At 44.4% G+C, this 12,736-nt stretch overlaps 1 protein-coding gene across 1 annotated transcript in view; it reads right to left on the bottom strand.

Annotated features, from left to right (window-relative positions):
• SND1 (staphylococcal nuclease and tudor domain containing 1) overlaps window positions 1–11,802 on the bottom strand; it is a 445,445-nt gene extending 433,643 nt beyond the window's left edge. Inside the window, exon 1 of the mRNA XM_005879181.2 lies at window positions 11,477–11,802. Coding sequence (XP_005879243.1) covers window positions 11,477–11,554 — 78 coding nt within the window. The 5' untranslated portion in view covers window positions 11,555–11,802. The remainder of the gene's footprint in view (window positions 1–11,476) is intronic.
• Between the last annotated feature and the right edge of the window lie 934 nt (window positions 11,803–12,736).

Here is a 12,736-nt window from a genome sequence, read left to right as displayed (position 1 = left end):
TCTCCCTCTCCCTCTCCCTTCCTCTCTGAAATAAAAAAAAAATATTAAAAAAAGAAAAGAAAAGGACATTTTAGACCCCCCAAAATAGTAAAAATATAACCTCAAACTGAACAACTTTAAACTCACAAAACTTATCAGGTGTCCTTATATCAGCGGTTCTCAACCTGTGGGTCGCGACCCCTTCACAGGGGTCGCCTAAGACCATCAGAAAACACATATATAATTACATATTGTTTTTGTGATTAATCACTATGCTTTAATTATGTTCAATTTGTAACAATGAAATTGGGGGTCACCACAACATGAGGAACTGTATTAAAGGGTCGAGACATTAGGAAGGTTGAGAACCACTGCCTTATATGCTAACATAAGAATACATCGTGAAAAACCAAAAACATACATCAAAAGAAAAGACTGCATGAGTAAGTGCACCCAAGCTATGGGCTACTTCTCAATCTTAAAGAATGAGATGGACCTATAATTATAATTGTCAGTCGTGACAAATAATTTAAAAAGAAAACTCCAGGACACATACAGTATGACCCCATTTTGTTTCTTTAAAAAAAAAAAAAGCAGGGGTGTACGAGTATATATCTGCATGAAAGAAGGTTTAGAAGTACATTTACTTAGGGGAATGAGAATGAATGATAGAGCAATGAGGGGTAAAAAGGGCACAGGGAGAGATTTTTGTATTTCACTTTACATCTATACTGTTTAAAATATTAAGTCCAAATTTTAAATATCAGGCGTGCTCTCCCTCCTGGGAGCATGCCTGTGCCTTTCCCTACACCCACTTCTTCCCCCACAGGCGTGCACCTCCTAAACTCTAAAGCAGTGGTTCTCAACCTGTGGGTCACGACCCCTTTGGCGGTCGAACGACCCTTTCACGGGGGTCACCTAAGACCATCCTGCATATCAGATATTTACATGACAATTCATAACAGTAGCAACATTACAGTTATGAAGTAGCAACGAAAATAATTTTATGGTTGGGTCACAACATGAGGAACTGTATTTAAAGGGCCAGAAGGTTGAGAACCACTGCTCTAAAGGTTCCACAAGACTTGCAACTAGGGAAGCAATGGACATGGGCAGCTCATCCCAGGCTAACCCCCTGAACATGCCCCCCAGGCCCCCTTTTCTCCAATTTCTAAGTGAGCCAAAGCAGCCCAGCCTAGGCTCTCTCCTGTCGCTTCTTCTGTCCTAAGTCCTTCCTTGTCTCACTGTCCCCAGCTTTAATAAACATATTCTCAAAATAAATAAATAAGTAATTTTAATTAAAATATAAATAACCATTAAATTACTAATTTTGGATGGTATTCACCTGAGCATTTTGAAGGAATTCAGGGATGAACTAGAAAACTGCTGGTCAGAATGAGGAAAGGCCACCAAGGGAACTGCAAATGTGCTCCCTAATCCAAAGACTTTGAAGACTTGCAAATTACAAAAAACTTTTATTGCCATATTAGACAAGTTAGTGGAATAAAAAGTAAAGACGAAGACCACCAAGGAGGTCATTTTAGGCTTTACTGTTGTTGTTAAAGAATGGGGCTGATAAACAAGAAACAGAATAGATACACACTGTCAAACCAAAAGGGCCAAGTGTGTGGCCTTTTCTACAAAAGCAGAAAGTGAGGAACACAGAATCTTCATGTTTGTAGATAACACTAAAGACTTCCATAGTAATAATGTGCTAAGTTATTAGTGCCAAATTATTGGAAGATCTTGGGAATCTATGCGAATAGAAAGAAAACTGGCAAATGAGTGTTAAAATGAGCATATGTCTGGCCCTGGCTGGCATGACTCTGGTTAGAGCAGTGGTCCTCAACCTTCCTAATGCCACGACCCTTTAATACAGTTCCTCATGTTGTGGTGACCCCCAACCATAAAATTATTTTTGTTGCTACTTCATAACTGTAATTTTGCTACTGTTATGAATCGTAATGTAAATATCTGATATGCAGGATGTATTTTCATTGTTACAAATTGAACATAATTAAAGCATAGTGATTAATCACAAAAACAATATGTAATTATATATGTGTTTTCCGATGGTCTTAGGCGACCCCTGTGAAAGGGTCGTTCGACCCCCAAAGGGGTCGCGACCCACAGGTTGAGAACCCCTGGGTTAGAGCATCAACCAGAGCACCAAGAGGTAGTGAGTTCAATTCCCAGTCAACAGCACGTACCTGGGTTGCATGTTTGATCCGGGTCCCAGTTGGGGCGTGTGTGGGAGGCAACCAATCCAAGTGTCTCTCTCACATCAATGTCTCTCCCTCCCTCCTTTCCACTCTCTCTGAAAAGCAAGGGTAATAACATTTTTTTTAAATGAGCATATTGGTATGTCCTAAGTTAGGCATATAAAACAACTACTCAGCTGTCAGTCATGATCCAGGAATGGATCCCAGAGTCACCATAAAAGGACCGTAAGGATATCAGCCCAATATTGAACTACAGATTAAAAGCAATGAAAAGTGTCCGGGAACCATCAAGACAAGTGCTAAAAAAAGGAGACAACCTACTATCCTCCCCTCATATAAATTCTGGTGTACCTCCCCCAACATACACTTTTTATCATCTGTGTCCTGCCCCTTCAACTACATACAATATAGAAGTTTTAAAAGGTAAGTCGGTCTCAAATGCCAGCCCCTGGATCAATCCCAAACCAACCCTTTTAGAACCATCCAGAGTTTTTTTCAAAATACAGATTCTCAGGCTACCCTGGCAGAGATTCTAATTCAATGCCTCTGAAATACCTCTAGGTGGTCCTAAAAAAATGACTGTTTAGGAAATCAATGAGTTCCTTCTTTCTCTCTAAATCTACTCCCCAAAAGGACTTAAGTCCTACAATAAAAAAATAAACTCAAAAAAGAAACCATGTGAGGAACTACCAAAAATAGATTAACATGGTTGCTATACTTGCACATTAAATGGAAGTGGAAAAGATCTGCAAAAGACTATTAGAATGATCTAAAGCAGTGGTTCTCAACCTTGGCTGCACATTAGAATCACCTGGGAATCTTTTTAAAATCCTGATTTCTGGGCCTCATCCTCCGGAAATTCTGTTTCTTTGTTACTAATGTTGTGGCCCCACCCCATAACAAAGAAACAGAATTTCTGGAGGATGAGGCCCAGAAATCAGGATTTTAAAAAGATTCCCAGGTGATTCGAATGTACAGTCAAGGTTGAGAACCACTGGTCTAAAGGAAAATGCTCTGACCTCAAAGTGTGAAAAGCAGAGCTCAGCCCTCTATTGCAGCGGTTCTCAACCTGTGGGTCGCGACCCCTTTGGCGGTCTAACGACCCTTTCACAGGGGTCGCCTAAAACCATCCTGCATATCAGATATTTACATTACGATTCATAACAGTAGCAACATTACAGTTCTGAAGTAGCAACGAAAATAATTTTATGGTTGGGTCACAACATGAGGAACTGTATTTAAAGGGCCAGAAGGTTGAGAACCACTGCTCTATTGTGTCCCACACTCCCACCATACTCCCCCAATCAAGAGCAGGGCCAGTACAAACTCTCCCCATGAGCTACAGGTTCCCAGAGTAGCTCATGGGAACTACTCATCCCCACCCTTCTCAAATCAAGACCGACTGCACCAGGAGGTCAAGGTGTTCTGAAGTAGAGGTGAGACTAGGTGAGTAAAACCCACTGCCACCATGTTCCTCCAGGTCTCAAACAACCACTCCCACTAGTCTTAGTCTCTATCCTAACACCAGTACTGAAGTCAGAAACCGGCCTGGCTCACTTCTATCCACTCACTCCACCTGTCCATTCACTTCAGTCTGCCACACTAGAAAACTGTATTTCAACCAATTCACCTTCCCGCCCCCCTCAAAAAAAGCAAGCAATAGAAACAGAAAACATATCTCATGCAGAGTAAGCAGCAATTCAAAGTCAAGCCCACCATTAAGGTGTGAGATTTCTCAGTTTTGATTCATCATGCCTAAAAGACATGTAATATAGGGTTTCTTATTCAATCCAGACTTTTGGGACTGGAAGGAGCTTAGAGATAATTAATCCATCTGTCTCATTTAAGCAAAAAGTCAAGTCTGACAGGTGGAATCTTACCCCACATCACCAGATGGAGAACAGCAGCATCTGGACTAGAACTTGTCTCCCCTGAATCCCAGGCCAATGATCTCTCTTCTCTGCCAGATTGCTTCCCAGGAACAGTGTTAATAAACTAGATTTATTAACCTTAAGCACAGATTCCCCAAATCTCCTCAATTCCTCCTATTACACGTGGATTTGGTGTTACAAGACCATCCCAAGCAGGCTACTTCCCACTTAAAGTGCCTCAAAATGTGTTAAGGCATAAAGAGAGAGAAGAGATGGTACTTAAGTCACTCATCATAAGCATATAAATGGAGAAAACGTGTCAAGCCCAGTTTATATAGCAGATTGAACATCTCAAAAATGATATCTGAAAATGTCATCTAAATTTCCATTAGGTTTATTTTTTCTGTAATTTCCTAATGTAAAAAAAAAGCCAACTTAATCGAAAAATAAAATTTTTTTTAAATGCCAACTGAAACCACTGTTCTTTTTTTCCCTAAACATTAGAACTAAGTGAGAAAAACATAACATTAATGTATCATATTGAGTCTCATTGAAAATAAGTGAAATCCCACAACACTCCATCTGCATCAAATGTTCACAACCTGTGATTCTGTATAAATTTCTGCTGTTAAAACAATAAACATATGTCAGTCTCCCAAGAGAGGGAGCAGCAACAGAACCAGGGTGTGTATCCATCTCCCAACAAGAAATAAGAGAAAAAGCTACATAAGCCCAGTAAGAGTTGACTCCTTTTACTTCATTCCTTGTCCCTGACAAAGCAAAGAATTTCCTACAATTTTTATGTCTTCCTTGGAGACATAAAATAAAAACAAAGACCAGATCCCAAAGGACATCTACTGCAACACTGCTAGAACCACACCTGTAAGGTGAATAGCCAGCCCATGCTAAGAAGCGAGGGCACCACCTTCTTACCTGGATTAGAAAACCCGGCCAATTTTCTCTTTTGAACTTACAAATGGAAACTAAAATTTTCACTTATTTCCCAAATTCCACTCTCTAAGTAATAGAAGTATGAACACTGATAAGTTCTACATGCTATTTAACTCTGAACCTGCTCTTGTCATTTATCTTCTCATCCAGGTCCCCTCCACTGGAGGACAGGCTTCCCCTATTATCCGAAAGTATTATGGTCCTACGAAAACTTACGTAAGCCGAAATGAGGTCAAGTGAAGAAGCAGTTACCATTAACTTACATGGAAAAATTTCTGAGTGTCCCCAGACCCAAAATTCAATATATACAATGTCTTTTTTTTTCATTCATCACAATGAAAATGCTTAATTACGTCCAGTTTTACACTAAGCATAGAGTTCTCAGGCTTTTCTGATACTTTAGGACACATCTTGCTAAGGGAAGCACAAAATAAATTAAGGTGAAATACAGATGCTCAAAGACACAGTTACAGCTACGGAAGCTTGATGCTGAGACGCCGAGTGTGGTTTCTGGGGAAGGAGTCTGGCACTGCCACACTTGCTGCTCAAGGTGCACGCTGCCTCCACAAGAGCTTGCTACACAACAAATGCTGAATGCCATTCTTACTTTTCACCTTTTTTCATAAAAGCAAAAATTCTCTTTAGATTGCTTTCAGTTAGCAAAAGCCACTACTAATGGAAACTAGGTCTTTCCTAAAAGCTAAGTAGCATAATACAAACTTCCAAAAAGCAGGGGATACCTGAAGTGACTTTAGGAATATGTAGGAGTGGCTAATGGGATGTCAAAAACCTTAGCCGTGCCCTATCAGTGGATAGAGCATCAGCTGGGGGCTGAAGGGTCCCAGTTTCGATTGCAGTCAAGGGCACATGCCGGGTTGCAGGCTCGATCCCCAGTAGGAGGCATGCAGGAGGCAGCCAATTAATGATTCTCTCTCATTATTGATGTTTCTCTCTATCTCTCTTCCTTTCTCTCTGAAATCAATAAAAACATATTTAAAAAAAAAAAAACTTAGCCTTGTCCCTGTAAAAAAGATGAATATGAACAAGAGCAGGTCTGTTTTTACCAGGCTGCCAGTTTACATTTATTCAGTGGATTTAATGTCAGCTGTTAAACTCATCAGAGTATCAGAACAATGACCACCTCCACTGCTTTTCTGCCTTTTATCACTATCAAACACAAATATTAATAACTGAGACTAAACCCATACCATCTAAGTGAAACATAGAACTTGGAAGAAATTTAAGAGCTACTATAAAAACACTAAAGATAATCATCAATGACGACGCTAGGGCCTTTGCACTTGCTGTTCAGTGTGCCCGGAACACACTTCCTCTATGGTTGGTTCTCTGATGTCCATCATATCTCAGTGCAAATGATGAAAGAAGCCCTTGCTACCTAAACAAGCCACCCCTTCCCTTTTTCCCAGCCACTCTGCCCAATTCCCCTACCTGAAATCACTATTTATATTACTATGCTTATTTCTTATTTACTTGTTTATTGTCTCTGTCTCCTCCTTGAACCTTAATGGAAGGATTCGGATCTACTTTTTTAACTCCAATATCCAGACAGAGCCTGACAGAGCAGATGATCAAAAAATATGTGTTCAAGAAAGAAAGAAAATATGATTGCTCATCAATCTATATAATTAGTTAGCACATAGCAGAAGCCACTATTAGCATAACTAGAGCCAGACAGATGCTTCCTTTTCACACAGAAAAAGTGACAGAAAGCCTTGAAGATGTAGTAAAAATCTTACTTACAATCTTGATTGAAAGTTACCATGTTACCTGCTGGGAAGTGGGCAATTTTAAGACTACAGGGAAAAGTCTTCCATCATATTCTACCTACTTCTTTGCAAATGGCTCTATAAAGTATCATTATTCAACTCCCTTGTTTGTCCCTTTGAGTAGAATAAGGGTACTTTCAGTAGCTTAGGAAAGGTTTTCTTTTTTTCTTTCACAGCCTGCATGAGGTAAGGGCACACAGGAAGGAGCACGTTAGCACACTACTACTCTCTGTCCATACTACACTCTGGGAAGACACATACTTCTCAGTTCAGAAACCTAAGAGAACTTAGCTAAAATTATGTTAATTACTAGAGGCTGGGTGCACAACATTCATGCACTGGGGGGCGGGGGGGGGGGTCCCTCCCCTCAGCCCGGCCTGCGTCCTGGAGCAGTCTGGGACCCCCTCGGGGGATGTCCAACTGCCGGCTTAGGCCCGATGGGGGAGTGGGCCTAGGCCAGTAGTCGGACATCCCCCAATGGGTCCTTAACGCTGCTGCGCTCACCAGCCTTGAGCCGGGCTTCTGACTGAGCAGCGCTCGCCCTGTGGGCGTGCACTGACCACCAGGGGGCAGCTCCTGCATTCAGCGTCTGCCACCTGGTGGTCAGTGCACGTCATAGAAACCAGTCGTTCCGCCGTTCAGTTGATTTGCATATTAGCCTTTTATTATATAGATAGGTAACATTTCCTACAGGTTGTAGGAAATTTCCTACGGAAGAAATTTCTACTAAGCTGCTCACCAAAGTCTAACTCCCGCTTTAGAACAACTTGGCAGTACAATTCCTGTTGAAGGGAAAAACTGTGGCCACCTCCTTCCTCCTTTAGGTGGACCTCTGCCACAGTCACCTAGTGAGAATCATGGCTCTTAGCATAAAGCCAAAGACTGGTGGGGGGATTTATTTCCCCTTTGGAGGCAATTAAATGAAGTAGGGTAAAATGGGGACTGCGATTTGGCACTGTCCTTCCTTTGGCCTTCCACCCATAAGCAAGATAAGATATGCTGCTTCCAAGGCCGCTCTGATAAGCACAGGAAATTCAAGAACTGTGGCCGATTCATTCTGCTGTTGCGAAAGCAGCCGTGGGCTCCAGACTAAAGAAGACATGCAAACATACCAAGTTAGATGGGAAAGATAGAGTGAAAAGACAGAGAAGGGCTCTATCCCCACAACAGAAAGTAACTTAGGTCAGTACAACCAGAGAAAATAGCCATCTCTCTGTAGCTGCTAGGTGGTATAACTAAATTTTATACACTAAGTATCCCAAGACTTCTTCTCCCAACCTTATCTGTTTAGCATGTGCTGACAATACTCTGTTGCAGCTAAATACTGTCCAGCAAATTATTCAAAGAAACCCAGTTAGACTCCTTTAGGGTTTTGAGAAAGTAGTAACTGATTTGACAGACACATTTACTTTTCCAGGTTATATTTTGTCTGCCCACACACTTGCCAGTCTCATCCCAACTCTGAAAATATAAATCCACCTTCAGTTTTTTCATCATCCTTACTGCCTTTTCAGTAACAGAACAGCTACAAAATACTTGTGTAAACCTACTGCCCACTTCCTCCTTAAACACATCCCAGAACCAACTCTGTCCCCCTTTGCTTCCACTCAAACAGCAAACACATCCTCTACCATCACCATCATTTTAAAAAACTGGTCAAATGTAAAGATTTTTTTCACTATTTGATTCCCAAGTTCTTTCTTCTTTAACCTTAAAAAGGTAACAGAGGACTGCCTGGCCAGAGTGGTCCAGTTCGTTGAGCATCGTCCTGTGCACCGAAGGGTTGCCAGTTCGATTCCCGGTCAGAGAACATACTTGGGTTGTGGGTTCGATTGTCAGGGCATGTGAGGAAGGCAACCGATGATATTTATCTCTCACATTTCTCTCTCCTCCCCCCTTCCTCTCTCTAAGCATGTCCTCCGGTGAGGATTTAAAAAAAAAAATGTAGCACAGGACTTACTAGGAGTACAAGGCAGAGACTGGAAATACTTGCACCTTTCATGGTCCTATCATCTATTCTTTTGACCGAAAAAAGGAAGGATTATTCCTCTTCACTGCAGCAAACCTCAAGCCTAGATCTTTTCAGACTTTCAGCTCTGCCTGAGTCCAGACAAATCCAGAGGACTCACCTGAAAAGCATGCTCTGGTTAGTCTGTGTTCCAGTTTCTGCCCCTCTCCCCAAAGGCAGAAAAGCAGTGATTACAGTTTTCCTATTCATCAAACTACTTCCTTCTCGCTTTCCTCTGTCCTCCTATGGAGAGTTCTTACAAAGCAGTTCCTAGTACCACTGGAAACAATTACTCTCCCGGAATACACAACTTCGCTTAGCAAAAGAGCTTCACACTGAGCAATTTGCCAGTGGTTGATTTTTCATTCCAGATAAGGCTCTAAGCCTGGCCCAAACTGCCTGTCCCTCAGCAACTCACCCAGCTCCCCTCCCCTAATCTCTGCCTGGAACTCACTCACCCATTCCCTGCATTTGGTCACAGAAAAACAGCAATGACTACTCAATCACTGCATTTTAAAAGCCTCTTCTCGGACTCAAACATGTCTTCCACTTCACACTGCTATGCACATAACAAACAGGAGCACCAAATGAAGTCACTCACCACAATAGCAGCTCCCAGATAAGACAAGGATAAAACATCTAATCTTTCCCCGGCTCAATTACAGTCAGCTTCACTTTCCTGCAATTTTGCAGTCATGCATCACTGGCCCCACCCTTATAAACTCATGCCCTGAAGTCAGAAGCATCATACCACCATGTTGAAGAACATGTGCTTTGGCAGACAGGCCTGGTTCGAATCCCAGGTCTGCCTCTTATTAAAAATAAAAACTGCCTGCCCTTCAGTAAACTATCTTTTCTCTCTAAACCTCAGGTTACATGTAATATGTATCAAATAATCCTACCTACTTTATCACAAGTGATTGTTGATAGTCAATATCCATGGGGGTAATCTGTGAGCAGGCATAGGGACCTCATAGACTCCAGATGCCCTGGAAGCTTCCAGAATTGGCAGAAGCAAAAATATGTTCGGCCTCATTCCACTCCCACCCCACAAATGAGAGGGGCCTTAGCAAAGGAAAAAACTCAGAGATCCATTCAGTGTTGCCAATCCCACCACCAGACCATCAAGCCATGCTTTGCTTCTATGCTAAAGGTAAAGATCAGTGCAAATGAAAAAGCTAACGAAAGAGCCCCTTCCTGGGTCAGGTCAATATTCCAACAAAGGGAAAATATGTGCACCTTGGAAAGTACCTTCTCATTCAGTTTCTGGTGAATTCTGACTCTCCATTTATGTACAAATAAAGGGAGAAAACAATACTGAAAAACCCTACATATTCCAACAAAGGGAAAATATGTGCACCTTGGAAAGTCCCTTCTCATTCAGTTTCTGGTAAATTCTGACTCTCCATTATGTACAAATAAAGGGAGAAAACAATACTGAAAACCCCTATGGATCTCAACTGGTGGCAGAATATTACCTAAGAAACGAATACATGAGAATTAGGGGAAAGGGAAATCTTGAAATCTAATTTACACACACACAAGCTGAAGAGCATTTTAATCCTTGTGAAAGACAATAAGCCAAGAAAATAGAATGTTTTTTCAACTTTCTACCACAGCAAAAAACTGTGGAGCTTTGGGGGGAAAGTGTCATAAAGGATATTATTTTTGCTGTTCCAAATGGAAAAGTCAGAAATTAATCTGAAACAAAAATCTGTAAGTTAACCGTCATCACAACCAGAAAATCTGGTAACAACTAAGCAATGTCAGTGAGGGTTGGGGGATGGACAACAGAGGGGAAGTGGTAAAGAGAATTTATTCTAAAATTATCATGGAGCTTAAGTTTTCTAGTTTAAATGAACTTTACAGGGTTTTGAATTCAACATCCAAGAATGTAGGGAGTGAGGGGATATAAACTCTCTAGTGTTAAAGCCGGCAGACTGGGAATCAGAACACTTGGGCTCCAGTCCTGGCTCCAAACCAAACCACATGTGACTTTAGGCAAGTCACTGTAAGGGGCGGGAGAACAATGATCGCTAAGAATCCTCCCGGCCTAGCATCTTAAGGGTCAAAAAGAGGGGGGAGCACGAATATCGGGAGATCCCAGGACTTACAGACTTGACACAAGAGGTGGAGAGGGAAAGAAGGGAAGTGAGGGCCACAGAGCAAGAAAACTTGGAGTAACTGAACATCAGAGGAAACAGAAAAGCTTCAAGATGGCCAAGCACTCCTAGAGTTCCAGGGAAGAGCGGATGTCAGGATCTCAAAAAACTGCCAACTGCTCAGCAAATGTCAAAATGGACAGAAAGACGGAGGGGCGGGGGGTGGGCGGTGTAAGACAGATAGCAACCAATTATCTCCGCTAATCAATCAATATTCGGTCTGTCCCAGGTAAACAGCCAGGAGATCTGAGTGCCGCGACCACGGAAATCACGGTGACCCCTGATGCCAGGGTGTCCAGGAGGCAAAGAGAAAGGGGAGTCCGTGTCGGGGTCCTTCTAGAGAGGGGATTCTGAGAATGGATGAAAAGTGAAGACGGGGGGCAGAGAAAAGGGGACCTGGGAGACTCTGCTGCCTGGCGGGAGGGGAAGAGGAGCCAGCGCCAGACTCCCGCCCGGAGACAGACAGTGTTGTGGGCATCTGGGGCCCGGTTCTCACCATCTTGACAATGCCCCGCTGCACGGTGGGGACCAGGGGTCCCCCGGAGGAGCCGCCGCTCTGCGCGGAGGAAGCCATGTGTAGAGATGGAAAGACAGCGAGAGCCGGCTCGGAGGTGTCAATGTGGATGTCGGCGCTGGTGAGAGGCCGCTGAGCGAGGAGCGAGCTGGCGGCGAGTTGCAGACGAGGAACGGGACCGACGCGCCGGACGCTCGCAGGAGCAGCAGCAGCAGCAGCAGCAGCGGGACTGGGATCGAAAAAGGAGACGCGATCTCCGCCGCCGCTACACGTTCTACTCGCCGCGCAAGCGTGCAGAGCGCCCCCGCCCTCCGGCCAATGAGCACCCAGAGCCTGCCCGACCTCAAGCCAATAGGCACCCAGCTCGCGAAGCCCCGCCCCTTTGTCCCAAAAGTGGAGGCGAACTCCAGGAAGCGCTGAAAGAGCTGATTTGCGGTGACGGCCTAAATCTGGGGCGGGACTTCCGGGGCAGCCTAGAAGGTAGTGTCGGGAGGTGTAGTGAGACGGAAAGGACACGTCAGCATCTGGCCGCGGGGCGCGGGGGTCCTTGGGAGCCCCGGGGGTAGGGCCAGCTTCGCCCACCGGCATGGCCCCGCCCATTGCGCCCCGCCCTGCGGACCGGGGAGCCCACGTGGACGCCGGCGTTCCTGGAGGGCACCTCGGGATGGAGGCGTGCGGACCGGGAACCGGGAACCAGAGGCCAAGTCCTGGAGGGCTCTCAGCACTGGCTGCACACCGACTTCCGACATTTTAGCTCAATTAAAAGTATGGGGAGAACTTGGGAAAGTCTGAGCATCGTGAAACCTTCTCCCCACCTTGGCCCTGCCGCGGGACGCGGTCGCGCTTCCTTCCTGTAGTCCGGGGTGTGTGTCGCTCGCACTTGGGTCCCCGGTGTCTAGCACTTGTAAAGCGCCCGGTTCATGTTTGCGGATGGAAAGAATCTTGTCGGGGGTGACGTGTCTTTACACTAAGAAGAGCGACCCTCGCCCTTCGCGCTCTTGCCAGCTGCGCCAGGGAAGTCAGGAAGAGCCTCGCTGCGAGCTGCCTGAGCCAGGGGCGGGCAGTCCCCTGCCCGGTGTGCGGAGCCCCGCCAGCCTCCCACCACCCATTCCCGTCCCCTCCCCAGTCCTAGTCTCTTTTGAATAAAGCAGTGGTTCTCAACCTTCCTAATGCCGCGACCCTTTAATACAGTTCCTCATGTTGTGGTGACCCCCCCAACCTTAAAATTATTTTCGTTGCTAC

Source organism: Myotis brandtii, unplaced genomic scaffold, assembly GCF_000412655.1.
Source record: "Myotis brandtii unplaced genomic scaffold, ASM41265v1 scaffold587, whole genome shotgun sequence".
In the NCBI taxonomy this organism is placed as follows: domain Eukaryota; kingdom Metazoa; phylum Chordata; class Mammalia; order Chiroptera; family Vespertilionidae; genus Myotis; species Myotis brandtii.
Note: the sequence above shows the minus strand (reverse complement) of the source record. Positions and strands in the feature narration are given on the sequence as shown.